This window comes from Pelmatolapia mariae, linkage group LG18 (assembly GCF_036321145.2).
Source record: "Pelmatolapia mariae isolate MD_Pm_ZW linkage group LG18, Pm_UMD_F_2, whole genome shotgun sequence".
NCBI lineage: Eukaryota > Metazoa > Chordata > Actinopteri > Cichliformes > Cichlidae > Pelmatolapia > Pelmatolapia mariae.
Genome location: NC_086243.1, coordinates 35,212,444 through 35,225,141, shown reverse-complemented (window position 1 = coordinate 35,225,141; position 12,698 = coordinate 35,212,444). Strand labels below are relative to the sequence as shown.

The 12,698-nt window shown below is 46.3% G+C and overlaps 1 protein-coding gene across 1 annotated transcript in view; it reads left to right on the top strand.

The window, feature by feature from the left end:
• The window catches only part of lamc1 (laminin, gamma 1), a 57,004-nt gene that overhangs the window by 38,716 nt on the left and 5,590 nt on the right, over window positions 1-12,698 (top strand). The window contains exons 8-21 of the mRNA XM_063461187.1: window positions 98-234; window positions 350-472; window positions 795-984; window positions 1,580-1,692; window positions 1,773-1,994; window positions 2,086-2,274; window positions 3,001-3,249; window positions 3,339-3,492; window positions 3,756-3,898; window positions 4,843-5,021; window positions 5,099-5,255; window positions 5,348-5,553; window positions 5,639-5,718; window positions 5,820-5,957. Coding sequence (XP_063317257.1) covers window positions 98-234; window positions 350-472; window positions 795-984; window positions 1,580-1,692; window positions 1,773-1,994; window positions 2,086-2,274; window positions 3,001-3,249; window positions 3,339-3,492; window positions 3,756-3,898; window positions 4,843-5,021; window positions 5,099-5,255; window positions 5,348-5,553; window positions 5,639-5,718; window positions 5,820-5,957 — 2,280 coding nt within the window. The remainder of the gene's footprint in view (window positions 1-97; window positions 235-349; window positions 473-794; window positions 985-1,579; window positions 1,693-1,772; window positions 1,995-2,085; window positions 2,275-3,000; window positions 3,250-3,338; window positions 3,493-3,755; window positions 3,899-4,842; window positions 5,022-5,098; window positions 5,256-5,347; window positions 5,554-5,638; window positions 5,719-5,819; window positions 5,958-12,698) is intronic.

Sequence of the window (12,698 nt, the reverse complement as noted above, 5' to 3'; positions counted from 1 at the left end):
GCCCCGCCCACACATGTTACGTTAACGTGCAGCGAGTGAAAGTGCAGTTCGTGCAGCAGCACGTCACAGGTGTGTTCTTGCTGTTTCTGTCCCTCAGGTGTAAGCTGGGTTACTTTAACCTGGATGAGAACAACCCTCAGGGCTGCACGCCATGCTTCTGCTTCCAGCACTCGTCCGTGTGCGACAGCGCCGACGGCTTCAGCGTCCACGCCATCAAATCTGACTTTAGCAGAGGTAACACCGCCTGCAAGCCCCACTCAGGACAGAGATGACCCCACTCTAACTCCACTGTACATGCTCTAATGTGTGTGTGTGTGTGTGTGTGTGTGTGTGTGTGTGTGTGTGTTAGATGATGAGCAGTGGACTGGTCAGGAGCGTGATGGAGCCAGGGGCCAGGTGCAGTGGTCATCCAGCGGACAGGAAATCTTCCTCATCTCAGAGGACTACTTCCCCATTTACTTTGTGGCACCAGGTACACACACACACACACACACACACACACACACACACACACACACACACACACACACACACACACACACCAGCAGATGAGGAGGGGAGTGGTTTATTTTGGCGGTTTGGTCGTTTCTGACTCTGTAGAAGTCGTCTGTGGATTATCCGGTGGGCATTCTGGGTGCAGACCCAGGAGTCCACACACAGGTGGAGGCCCCACCTCAGAGGCAAGAAACAAAACAAAAGGCTGGAACTTTAGTTTTGTGGTCTGGATATGTTTTTGTCCCTGTGTATCGCTGCTGCTGATTGGTCGGTGACTCTGACTCGTTTCTGTGTCACAGAGAAGTTTTTGGGGAACCAGGTTTTGAGTTATGGGCAGAACCTGACCCTGAACTTCCGAGTGGACCGGCGGGACAGCCGTCTGTCGGCCGAGGATCTGGTGCTGGAGGGGGCGAACCTCCGGGTGGCCGTCCCCCTCATCGCCCAGGGCAACTCCTACCCCAATGAGAACACGCAGACATATGTGTTCAGGTGAGGCGCCGTCTGTTGTTTTCCCAGTGAAAACCAGTATTTAATCCAACAAACTGGAACAGATAATCTGCATTTCAGTACGTTTGCTCTCAGCGTTAATCTGGAGTTTATGTTGAATTTTTGAGTTTAATCTGTTAAAATGAATTTAGCCTGAATGTAATCATTCAGTTTTATTTACAACCTGTTTACATAGATTAATTTAATCTGGACTGTCTGGTTGCAGTCCCTGAGACTTTTTTGCTGACACAGATTATTTGCTGTTAATTTCTTCATAGTCATTTAATCTGGATTAAATTGAAAATATTTTGGTCATAAGATTTAAAATTATTAGTTAAATTGGGAACTCGGGGTGATTACTATTAAACTCCACTAATACTCTCTTAATCGGGATTAAGTTAGAGGTTTGGTGGTAATCTGTTTTGTCCTCCTTGTTTTGCAAATAATCTGGATGAAGCTCTGATATTTGCGTCTGATTCTCAGGATTAGCTTCAGAATCTGCTGATGATGTCATCTGATTTAAACCATGTAGATTATTTGATAATCTGATTTTCCTTTTCAATGCTTTTGTCTTTGGTCTGGATTAAATTTGGTTCAGGCTCCACGACAGCACAGATTACCCCTGGAGGCCGACCATCAGCCACGCCGAATTCTACAAACTTCTCCACAACCTGACGGCCATCAAGATCCGCGGCACCTACAGCGACAGGAGTACGCAGCGTGCGCACACAAACACACACACACACTCTCTTATCGTTTACTATTGTTCACTAATCACTCACACTCTCCAGGTGCTGGTTACCTGGATGATGTCTCCTTGGTGACAGCAAGGCGGGGACCAGGTGTTCCAGCCCGCTGGGTGGAGCAGTGCACGTGTCCTCAAGGTTACCAGGGTCAGCACTGTGAGCAGTGCACGGTTGGATACCGCCGCGCCCAGCCGGAGCTCGGACCCTTCAGCTCCTGTGAGCCGTGCAACTGTAACGGCCACAGCGAGACCTGCGACACCAACACAGGTAACGGTGGTGTCAGCACGTCACACAGGGCTGAGTGATGGGTTCGTTAATACTCAGGGCTGATTGGCTGCTTCTTCTGTCCTCCACCCAGGAGCGTGCGACTGTCAGGACAACACGGCTGGTCTGAGCTGCGAGCGCTGCCAGGACGGTTTTTATGGCGACGCCACCCAGGGAACACCAGGTGACTGTCAGCCATGTCCCTGCCCGCCCGGAGCCACCTGCGCTGTCGTTCCCAGAACCAGAGAGGTGGTGTGCACCAACTGCCCCACTGGGACTACAGGTACCAGATGCTAAACTATCAGCTAATGGTTCACAGACTGTACGGGAGTATCAGACGGACGTGCATCCCTGTTAGTGCTCAGTGACATCCACTGAAAATCCTGGAATTTCAATCACCACATCTGGAGTTCAGACTTCTCGGATGTTTTTTTTAATTTCCTAACCGCATAGCAGCCATATAAATGTTCCAGCAGCACAGTCCAGTGGTCCAGTTCAGGGACTGCAGTTAGCTGAGGTGAACCCTAGCAGACAGCTAGCAGCTACAGCCACCTGTCTGTCAGTCAGTTCCAGAATAGATCTTTGGGGAACTCTTTTGGATGGAGACACAGGTCAGTTGTACGAGCAGTCGTCAGGAAAGTTTTAAAAATATTTGTGAAACCTTCAGAGCATCTGTAAAGAGGAACATGACAGCTAGTTTTTCCTCCCGGAGTGTTTCGAGCACGTGCAGACAGGTTTTCTAGCGCATTAGTGGGATATGACTTTCTTGATTATACATTAAAGTGAACAGTAGCGGAACCAGAACAGAACCTTGTGGAACTCCTTCAGATGCACTCGTATCTCAGTTTTCAGAGTAGCCATTAGTCCAGTGTGAGGTCGTGTTGTTCTTCCATGCTGTGCCTGTCTCAGGTGTGTCCCCGATGCCCTGTAGGTTTAATGAAGTGATTAAAAATAGGTTTCCTTAATTAACTGTTACGTGTGCCAATCACGTGACCTCACCTGTGTGCAGGTAAGCGCTGCGAGCTGTGCGATGACGGATTCTTCGGCGACCCTCTGGGTCGGAATGGCGGAGTAGTCCGAACGTGCCGGAGCTGCAAGTGCAGCGGCAACATCGACCCCAACGCCGTCGGAAACTGCAACCGCGAGAACGGAGAGTGCCTCAAATGCATCTACAACACCGACGGCTTCTTCTGCGACCGCTGCAAAGAGGGTTTCTATGGCAATGCACTGGCCCCCGAGCCTGCTGACAAGTGCAAACGTAAGAGGAGTCCAAAACCGAAATCCTTTCTGTGATGTTTGAATTGTGAGTGCAGTGAGGAAACCGTGTGATCTCTGATTTGTCCCCAGCCTGCGCCTGCTCGCCGCTCGGCACCAGGAACCAGCAGACCAGCTGCTCTCAGGGCACAGGTCAGTGCGAGTGCCTCCCCAACGTGGCCGAACGCGACTGCAGCGCCTGCATGCCCGGCTTCTTCAACCTGCAGAGCGGGAATGGCTGCGAGCGGTGCGTCCATCACACCCACACATCTGAAACTGTGCGCTTTGGTTCTGAGCGCCTCTACGGGCTCGCAGCACAAAACCTCAGTCACCTCAGTATTAATCACACTTACAGCGATAAACTTTGAATTATCTTTCATTTCCAGCTGACTGGAAACCTATTATTAGTCAATTCTGAGGAATTTTTCCAGGAAAACATAAACATGCACGTGCTGTTTCATTGTGTTGTTTACTCATAGATGATTTTCTTCTACTTTTTTTCCCCCACAGGTGCAACTGCAATCCCATTGGCTCCACCAACGGCCAGTGTGACATCGTTACGGGACAGTGCGAGTGTCAGCCGGGCGTCGCCGGCCTTCGGTGCGAGCGCTGCGAGACCAACTTCTTTGGCTTCAGCGTGTCCGGATGCAAACGTGAGGAAACTCGATAATGTCACAGTCTGCAGGACTCGAACGCCGCTCCGCAGCAGCTGTTGGCTGCCTGAAGCGAGTCTCGTTCTCTCCCCAGTACCAAATCAATGTGATCATCTGAAGAACACACCTGCACTCTGACATTTCCAAGCGTGAATTACTGAGTTTTAGTATTAGGATGGTCGTCTGTGCCTGATGCTGAGATCTATGCTGGACGAATGCAGCGAGTCCATCGCTGTGACGTTTTAGCATTACGTGAACAGAACAGGACCCAGAATAGATCCTGGGGGATCTCCTCTGGTTGAAGTCGGAGGTCAGCAGGCACCGGCTCAGGTCTGTTAGAACCAGAAATATGAAGCCATAAAAATTCATTTTCAAAGATGGAACATGATCAGTTTTTTAGGGCTTTGCATCAACACGAGGTGCACCGTGCACCAGGAGGTGTTTAAGTCTAGTTTCTGCACCTGCACAGATCCAACCTGCCAACACGCTGTTTTTGATATCATATTGTACGGGCCCAGAATAGATCCTCTGAGAACTTCCTTAACCCTGATACCTGTTTAAGGTAAACACAGCAGTTTGTAATGTTACAGCGCTCCGTCTGTTAGTGTAGAGTAAACTGGGACTGAAAGGCAGTATCCCAGTTTGCATTTCTGCACACTTGGAGCGGTCGCTGCAGCACCTGTTTCAGTGAAGACTGACTCATACCTTATCTGCTCTAACAAACTGTAAAGTTCAACTTTATTCAGCTGTGGCTGCAGTTTGTGGGTCTGAGCCGCGTCGTCTTCCATCACATCAGGCAGGCAGAGTTCGAGTCTGTGTATTAGACAAAACCGAGTCCTGTAACTTTAAGAATCCTTTGCTGTGGAGCGTTCAGGGTGACGAGCTGTGCTGTGTGTATGAGAGCTGTGATTAATGGACCAACGTCCTCGTCTTTGTTCCTGCAGCCTGCGATTGCGACCCCGAGGGCTCCATGTCGGGTCAGTGTAAGGAGGACGGTCGCTGCGAGTGTCGGCCCGGCTTTGTCGGAGCTCGGTGCGACATGTGTGAGGAGAATTACTTCTACAACCGCTCGGTGCCGGGCTGCCAGCAGTGTCCTTCCTGCTACAGTCTGGTCAGAGATAAGGTGAGCGCGACTCCGAGGCAACGCCTTCGCTCTCCGTGCCACTCGTACAGAGCTAACGTTTCTGTCTGCGCGTCCAGGTGAACCAGCAGAGGCAGAAGCTTCACGAACTGCAGACGCTGATCGATAACCTCGACTCGGGTCAGGACACCGTCAGCGACCAGGCCTTCGAGGATCGTCTGAAGGAGGCAGAGAGGGCCATCATGGACCTGCTGGAGGAGGCCAAGGCCAGCAAAGGTGAGACCTGAACTGAGATCTGACGTTTACAGTTTATTTCCTGTTGCTGAGCAGGAAGCCAGTCTGAATGTCTGTGACCTTTGACCCCGCAGAAGCGGACCAAGGCCTGCTGGACCGCCTAAACGGCATCAACAACACTCTGACCACTCAGTGGAACCGTCTGAAGAGCATCCGAAACACAGTGGACGACACCGCCACTCAGGCCGACCTTGCCCGGGGCCGAGTACGCGACGCCGAGAACCTGATCGACCGCGCCCGCCAGGAGCTGGACAAAGCCAAGGACGCCATCAGCAAAGTGGTGAGTGAGGGTGCTGTTTCCATGGCGACTAACCGAGCTCTAAGGCATTTTGTTTTTTATAAAACACGACTGATGTTATTGACAGGACATCAAACCGCCCGGCGGCACCGGAGCACCCAACAACCTGACGCTGCTGGCCGAGGAGGCGCGGAAGCTCGCCGACAAGTAAGACCCCAGCGGCACGTGTCATCAACACACGCTGACGGCCTGACCTTAACCTGAATAATCGTCAAAGACACAAACCATTTGGACTTTTCTCCCTGCAGACACAAGATGGACGCTGACCAGATTGAGAGGATCGCCAAAGACGCCAACGATACGTCCAACAAAGCGTACAACCTGCTGCTGAAGACTCTGGAGAAAGAGGGGAAAACGAGCGAGGAGATCGAGGAGCTCAACAGGAAGTACGTCCCACCGCCTGACGAAACCTCACTTTAATTAGTTTTTTCCTGCCATCATGGTTACAGGTGGTTTTTGTCTTTTTGCTTTTGATTTGTGAGTTTTTTGTTGCTTTGTGTGAGTACAGAGGTGGATATTAAGAAATCATCATCGGTTTGGCCCTGTGGAGGTTTTTTGAGTGGCTGTTTCGTCTCCCCTTCATTTGTTTTTCATCCTTCACGGTTGCTCTGCTTCGGTTTTGTCCACGTTGTGGTTTTTGTGTTGTGTTTTTTTTTTTGTTTTTTTTAATCTTCGGTCACATTTTGTCTCTGTTCAGTTATTCCATCCCTTCAGTGGTTTTGAGTCTCTGTATTTTTTTTTCTTGTTCTTGTGGTTAATTTGCTTTATTTTGACTCATTCTTAGGACCTTTTTAGTGATTATACGCGGCTCTGTGGTTATTTTGCATTCCCTTTGTAAATTATTTTTAATCATTTTGCATCTCTTTGTGGTCATATTGTGTCTCCTGGTCATTATAGCTGTGAGGATGGTTTTTTTTTTCATTTTTAACTATTTTTATAGTAACTTTCTGAACCCCTTAGTGGTTTCTTTGCATCCCATTTTGTTGGCCAGGTTGTCTCCCCCCAGGACTCTAGAGTGCCACCAAGTTTTTCAATGGTGCAACTAAAAAAAAATCTTAGGTCGCACCGGTGCGACCAACTGTTCGAGTAAAAAAGAAAAAAAAGAGAGTCTCTGCAACTCTCCGTGTGGTCAACAACAGACACACATTATGCCCATATCGTGGTCTAAACCAATCAGATATAGTCAGGGGCGGGACCTCTCTGATTGGCCGTGGTCCAGTTGAAAGTGCAGGCAGATAGAGGTGAGTAGCTTGAATAAAGCAATATCGATTCATTTAATCCTGAATCGACTTTTAAATATAACTGTATTTTGCCAGAAATGCCAGAATCTCAGGTTAAAGCTCTCAAAACTTTCAACAACCACCAAACAGTAAATGAGAGCAGGTACACGGACTCCACACAAAGACGTAAACACAGACGCGACGCATCAGAATCAGTTTTCTGTTTCGGCTTTCTCACCCGACCGCCCGTACACGGACACGCCGTCGGGGCTGAAAGCCGACAGCTCACTGACTCTGATGCGTCGGGTCCGCGCTGTGTTTACGTCTTTTTTGCGCTCGATTCTGAGCTGCAGGTTTTGTCTCTCGCCAACCAAAATTGACTGAACCAGCAGCAAAAGACGATCCAAACTACGCTTCACATTTGATAAACATCGTCATGAATTCCCTCTGAATTTCGCTGTTTTGCTTCCACCACGATAAAACTCACACTCTCTCTGTGTGTGTGTGTGTGTGTGTGTGTGTGTGTGTGTGTGTGTGTGTGTGTGTGTTTCAAGAACAGTTTCTCATCTCAAATCTCTGTTTTCTGCATTATTCATTTGCTTATTACCCATCAGTCTACCATTGTTTACAGCGCTGTAGGCTGCTGTCTCTTTCTTTCTTTTTTTCTTTTACTTAAGCTTTCTTGTCCAAAGTAATTTAATTTCTGCTGTTCAATACTGAAGAAATTTTAACTTTTTAAAATTATGCAATATTGCAGAATATTTTTAAGGTTATCTGCTATAAAAAGCATCCAGGCCAGGAAAATCTGTTTGTTTTTCTGTGTTTTATTCTCAGTAATCTGACACAAAGGCATCTGCTGTGATGCTCAAACTTCTGATAAAGTCTCACAGTATCAGTACTGCTAAATGATCATAATTATAATATTTCTGACTGTCTGAGGCAAAATTGAATAGAATCGGGGTCTCTTGAATCAGAATTAAATGGATTATAGAAATCAGTGATGATACCCAGCCCTAGTGAGCAGCCTAGGCCTGACAGAGTGGATGTAGCTGTGGGTAATAAGAAAAGATGAAAAGAACGATTGATAACTTTTTTGTTAAGTTAAGCCCTGATCCATCTGAAATTCATAGCCAGTGCTCTGACACGGAGCCATCAACCTCTGAACGCTGAAAAAGCACAGTGTATCCAGAAGAATCTGGCATCATGGTGCCAGGACAACCACCTCCAGCTGAACGTCGGCAAGACCAAGGAGCTGGTGGTGGACTTCAGAAGGAGTCAGCACAGAGACTACAAGCCCATTATCATCAATGGAGCTCCAGTGGAGAGGGTGCAGTCCTTCAAGTATCTTGGTGTCCACATCTCCTCAGACCTGACATGGGCTGCCCACATTCAGGTCCAGACCAAAAAGGCTAGGCAGCGCCTGTACCACCTACGACAACTGAGGAAGTTCAGGGTCTCTCCAAAGATCCTCAGGATTTTCTATACAGGCGCTGTGGAGAGCATCCTCACACAGAACATGACATCCTGGTTTGGGAACAGCTGTGTGAAGGACCAAAAAGCTCTCCAGAGAGTGATCCGTACAGCAGAACGCTGCTGCAGGATTGCTCTCCCCCCGCTTCAGGACACCTACACCAGGAGATGCCGGACTAGAGCAGCGCAGATACTGAAGGACCCGTCCCATCCTGGCAACAAACTGTTCCAACTTCTGCAATCTGGTAGAAGGTTCCGCATCATCCGGGCAAGGACAGAGAGACTCGAGAGGAGCTTCTATCCCCAAGCCATCCGGGCCCTAAACCAACACACACCCCCCCACATACACACACACACACACACACCCGCCCTCTCACATCATCTATAATTGACTGAGACAGGACTCTCTTCCAGACACTCTAAACCCAGGCACAATGTACATTTCAAATTCCTTTAATTGTAAATATGTTTATATTGTCTTCTGTAAAATAGTCAGATTGTCTATTCTTATTTAATTAGGGTTAGGCCACTCTTGGTGGCGCTGTCACGTGGTGTTCGCTCGCTTTGTGGTAGAGTATCACTTCCTGTTCCTGCTCAAACACAGTGGTGTTTCTGAGTAGCTTATCTGCTTAGCAATTTAATTAAAAACTTTTAGATACATTCCTTCTTCATAGTATAATCTTAACGTGCTTCATCTGAATCACCCTTTCTGTGTGCTCACTACCTCATTTATAGCCAAAGTATTCACTCACTGTCTCTGTACTCTTTCACTAGCTTAGCTTAGCTCGTAGCCGACTCGTTAGCACCATGGCCTCTTCACCTGTCCCTCCTGCACTTGACTGCTCATTGTGTCAGATGTTTAGCTACTCCTCGGCCTCCTTTAGCAGTAATGATACCTGTAACAAATGTAGCATATTTGCAGCTCTGGAGGCCAGGATTACTGAATTGGAGACTCGGCTTCGCACCCTTCATTCACCCGTAGCTAGCCAGGCCCCTGTAGCTGGTGCAGCCGACGATAGCGTAGGCCCCGCTAGCTGTTCCCCGGCAGACCCCAAGCAGCTGGGGAAAGACGTGAAGCTAGAGACACCGGCAACCATAGTCAATTGTCTTCCAGGGGCCAGAGCAGGCGACATTGAAGGAAATTTAAAACTGCTGGCTAAGGGTAAATGTAAATTCAGTAAAATCATAATTCACTTCGACAGTAATGACACCCGGTTACGCCAATCGGAGGTCACTAAAATCAATATTGAATCGGTGTGTAACTTTGCCAAAACAATGTCGGACTCTGTAGTTTTCTCTGGTCCCCTCCCCAATCAGACCAGGAGTGACATGTTTAGCCGCATGTTCTCCTTAAATTGCTGGCTGTCTGAGTGGTGTCCCAGAAACGATGTGGGCTTCATAGATAATTGGCAAACCTTCTGGAGGAAACCTGGTCTTGTTAGGCGAGACGGCATCCATCCCACTTTGGATGGAGCAGCTCTCATTTCTAGAAATATGGACAAATTTATTAAACCCCCCAAAATATGACTATCCAGAGTTGGGACCAGGAAGCAGAGTTGCAGTCTTACACGCCTCTCTGCAGCTTCTCTCCTCCTGCTACCCCCCGAAAAACCCATCTCCATTGAGACGGTGTCAGCTCCCAAAAAGACAAAAAACAAACTAAAAACCAGCAATAAACAACTTAAACATAAAAAATCACAAAGAAAGAACAATACAGAATCCACATCTGAACCAAAGAGTAAAACAGTGAAATGTGGATTATTAAATATTAGGTCTCTCTCCTCGAAGTCTCTGTTAGTACATGGCTTAATAATTGACCAACAAATCGATTTACTCTGCCTTACAGAAACCTGGTTGCAGCAGGATGATTATGTTAGTTTAAATGAATCAACACCCCCGAGTCATTCTAACTACCAGAAACCTCGAAGCACAGGCCGAGGGGGCGGTGTGGCAGCAATTTTTCACACCAGTCTATTAATTAACGAAAGACCAAGACAGACTTTTAATTCATTTGAAAGCCTGATGCTTAGCCTCGTCCAACCCAGCTGTAAAACTCAGAAACCAGTCTTACTTGTTATCATCTATCGTCCACCTGGGCCTTACACAGAGTTTCTCTCTGATTTCTCAGACTTTTTATCTGATTTAGTGCTCAGCTCAGATAAAATAATTATTGTGGGTGATTTTAACATCCATGTAGATGCTAAAAATGACAGCCTCAACATCGCATTTAATCTGTTATTAGACTCAATTGGCTTCTCTCAAAATGTAAAAGAACCCACCCACCACTTTAATCACACTCTAGATCTTGTTTTAACATATGGCATAGAAACTGAACATTTAACAGTGTTTCCTGAAAACCCTCTGCTGTCTGATCATTTTCCTGATAACATTTACATTTACAATAATTGATTACACAGCAGTGGAGAGTAGACTTTATCACAGTAGATGTCTTTCTGAAAGCGCTGTAACTAATTTTAAGAATATAATCCACCCACTGTTATCATCTTCAATGCCCTGTACCAACACAGAGCAGAGCAGCTATCTGAACGCTGCTCCAACAGAGGTCGATTATCTTGTTAATAATTTTACCTCCTCACTACGTACAACTCTGGATACTGTAGCTCCAGTGAAAACTAAGGCCTCAAATCAGAAGTACCTGACTCCGTGGTATAATTCTCAAACACGTAGCCTAAAGCAGATGACTCGTAAGCTGGAGAGGAAATGGCGTGTCACAAATTTAGAGGATCATCATTTAGCCTGGAGAAATAGTTTGCTGATTTATAAGAAAGCCCTCCGCAAAGCCAGAACATCTTACTATTCGTCACTGATTGAAGAAAATAAGAACAACCCCAGGTTTCTCTTCAGCACTGTAGCCAGGCTGACAAAAAGTCAGAGCACTGTTGAGCTAACAATTCCTTTAACGTTAACTAGTAATGACTTCATGAACTTCTTCACAAATAAAATTTTTATCATTAGAGAAAAAATTACCAATAATCATCCCACAGATGTAATATTATCTACAGCTACTTTTAGTACCACTGATATTCATTTAGACTCTTTTTCTCCAATTGATCTTTCTGAGTTAACTTCAATAATTACTTCCTCCAAACCATCAACGTGTCTTTTAGACCCCATTCCTACAAAACTGCTCAAAGAAGTCCTGCCATTAATTAATGCTTCAATCTTAAATATAATCAACCTATCTCTAATAATCGGCTATGTACCACAGGCCTTCAAGCTGGCTGTAGTTAAACCTTTACATAAAAAGCCATCTCTAGACCCAGCTGTCTTAGCTAATTATAGGCCAATCTCCAACCTTCCTTTCATATCAAACATCCTTGAAAGAGTAGTTGTCAAACAGCTAACAGATCATCTGCAGAGGAATGGCTTATTTGAAGAGTTTCAGTCAGGTTTCAGAGCTCATCACAGCACAGAAACAGCTTTAGTGAAGGTTACAAATGATCTTCTTATGGCCTCTGACAGTGGACTCATCTCTGTGCTTGTCCTGCTAGACCTCAGTGCAGCGTTTGATACTGTCGACCATAATATCCTATTAGAGCGATTAGAACATGCTGTAGGTATTACAGGTACTGCACTGCAGTGGTTTGTATCATATCTATCTAATAGACTCCAATTTGTTCATGTAAATGGAGAGTCCTCTTCACACACTAAGGTCAATTATGGTGTTCCACAGGGTTCAGTGCTAGGACCAATTCTGTTTACATTATACATGCTTCCCCTAGGCAGCATCATTAGAAGACATAGCATAAATTTTCACTGCTATGCAGATGACACGCAGCTCTATCTGTCCATGAAGCCAGGTAACACACACCAATGAGTTAAACTGCAGGAATGTCTTAAAGACATAAAGACCTGGATGGCTGCTAACTTTCTGCTTCTTAATTCAGATCAAACTGAGGTTATTGTACTCGGCCCTGAAAATCTTAGAAATATGGTATCTAACCAGATTCTTACTCTGGATGGCATTACCTTGGCCTCCAGTAACACTGTGAGGAACCTTGGAGTCATTTCTGACCAGGACATGTCCTTCAACGCACATATTAAACAAATATGTAAGACTGCTTTCTTCCATTTGCGCAACATCTCTAAAATTAGAAATATCCTGTCTCAGAGTGATGCTGAAAAACTAGTTCATGCATTTATTACTTCCAGGCTGGACTACTGTAATTCATTATTATCAGGAAGTCCTAAAAACTCCCTGAAAAGCCTTCAGCTAATCCAAAATGCTGCAGCAAGAGTCCTGACAGAGACTAGAAAGAGAGAACAGATTTCTCCTGTTTTGGCTTCCCTTCATTGGCTTCCTGTTAAATCCAGAAATGAATTCAAAATCCTGCTCCTCACATACAAGGTCTTAAATAATCAGGCCCCATCTTATCTTAATGACCTTGTAGTACCATATCACCCTATTAGAGCACT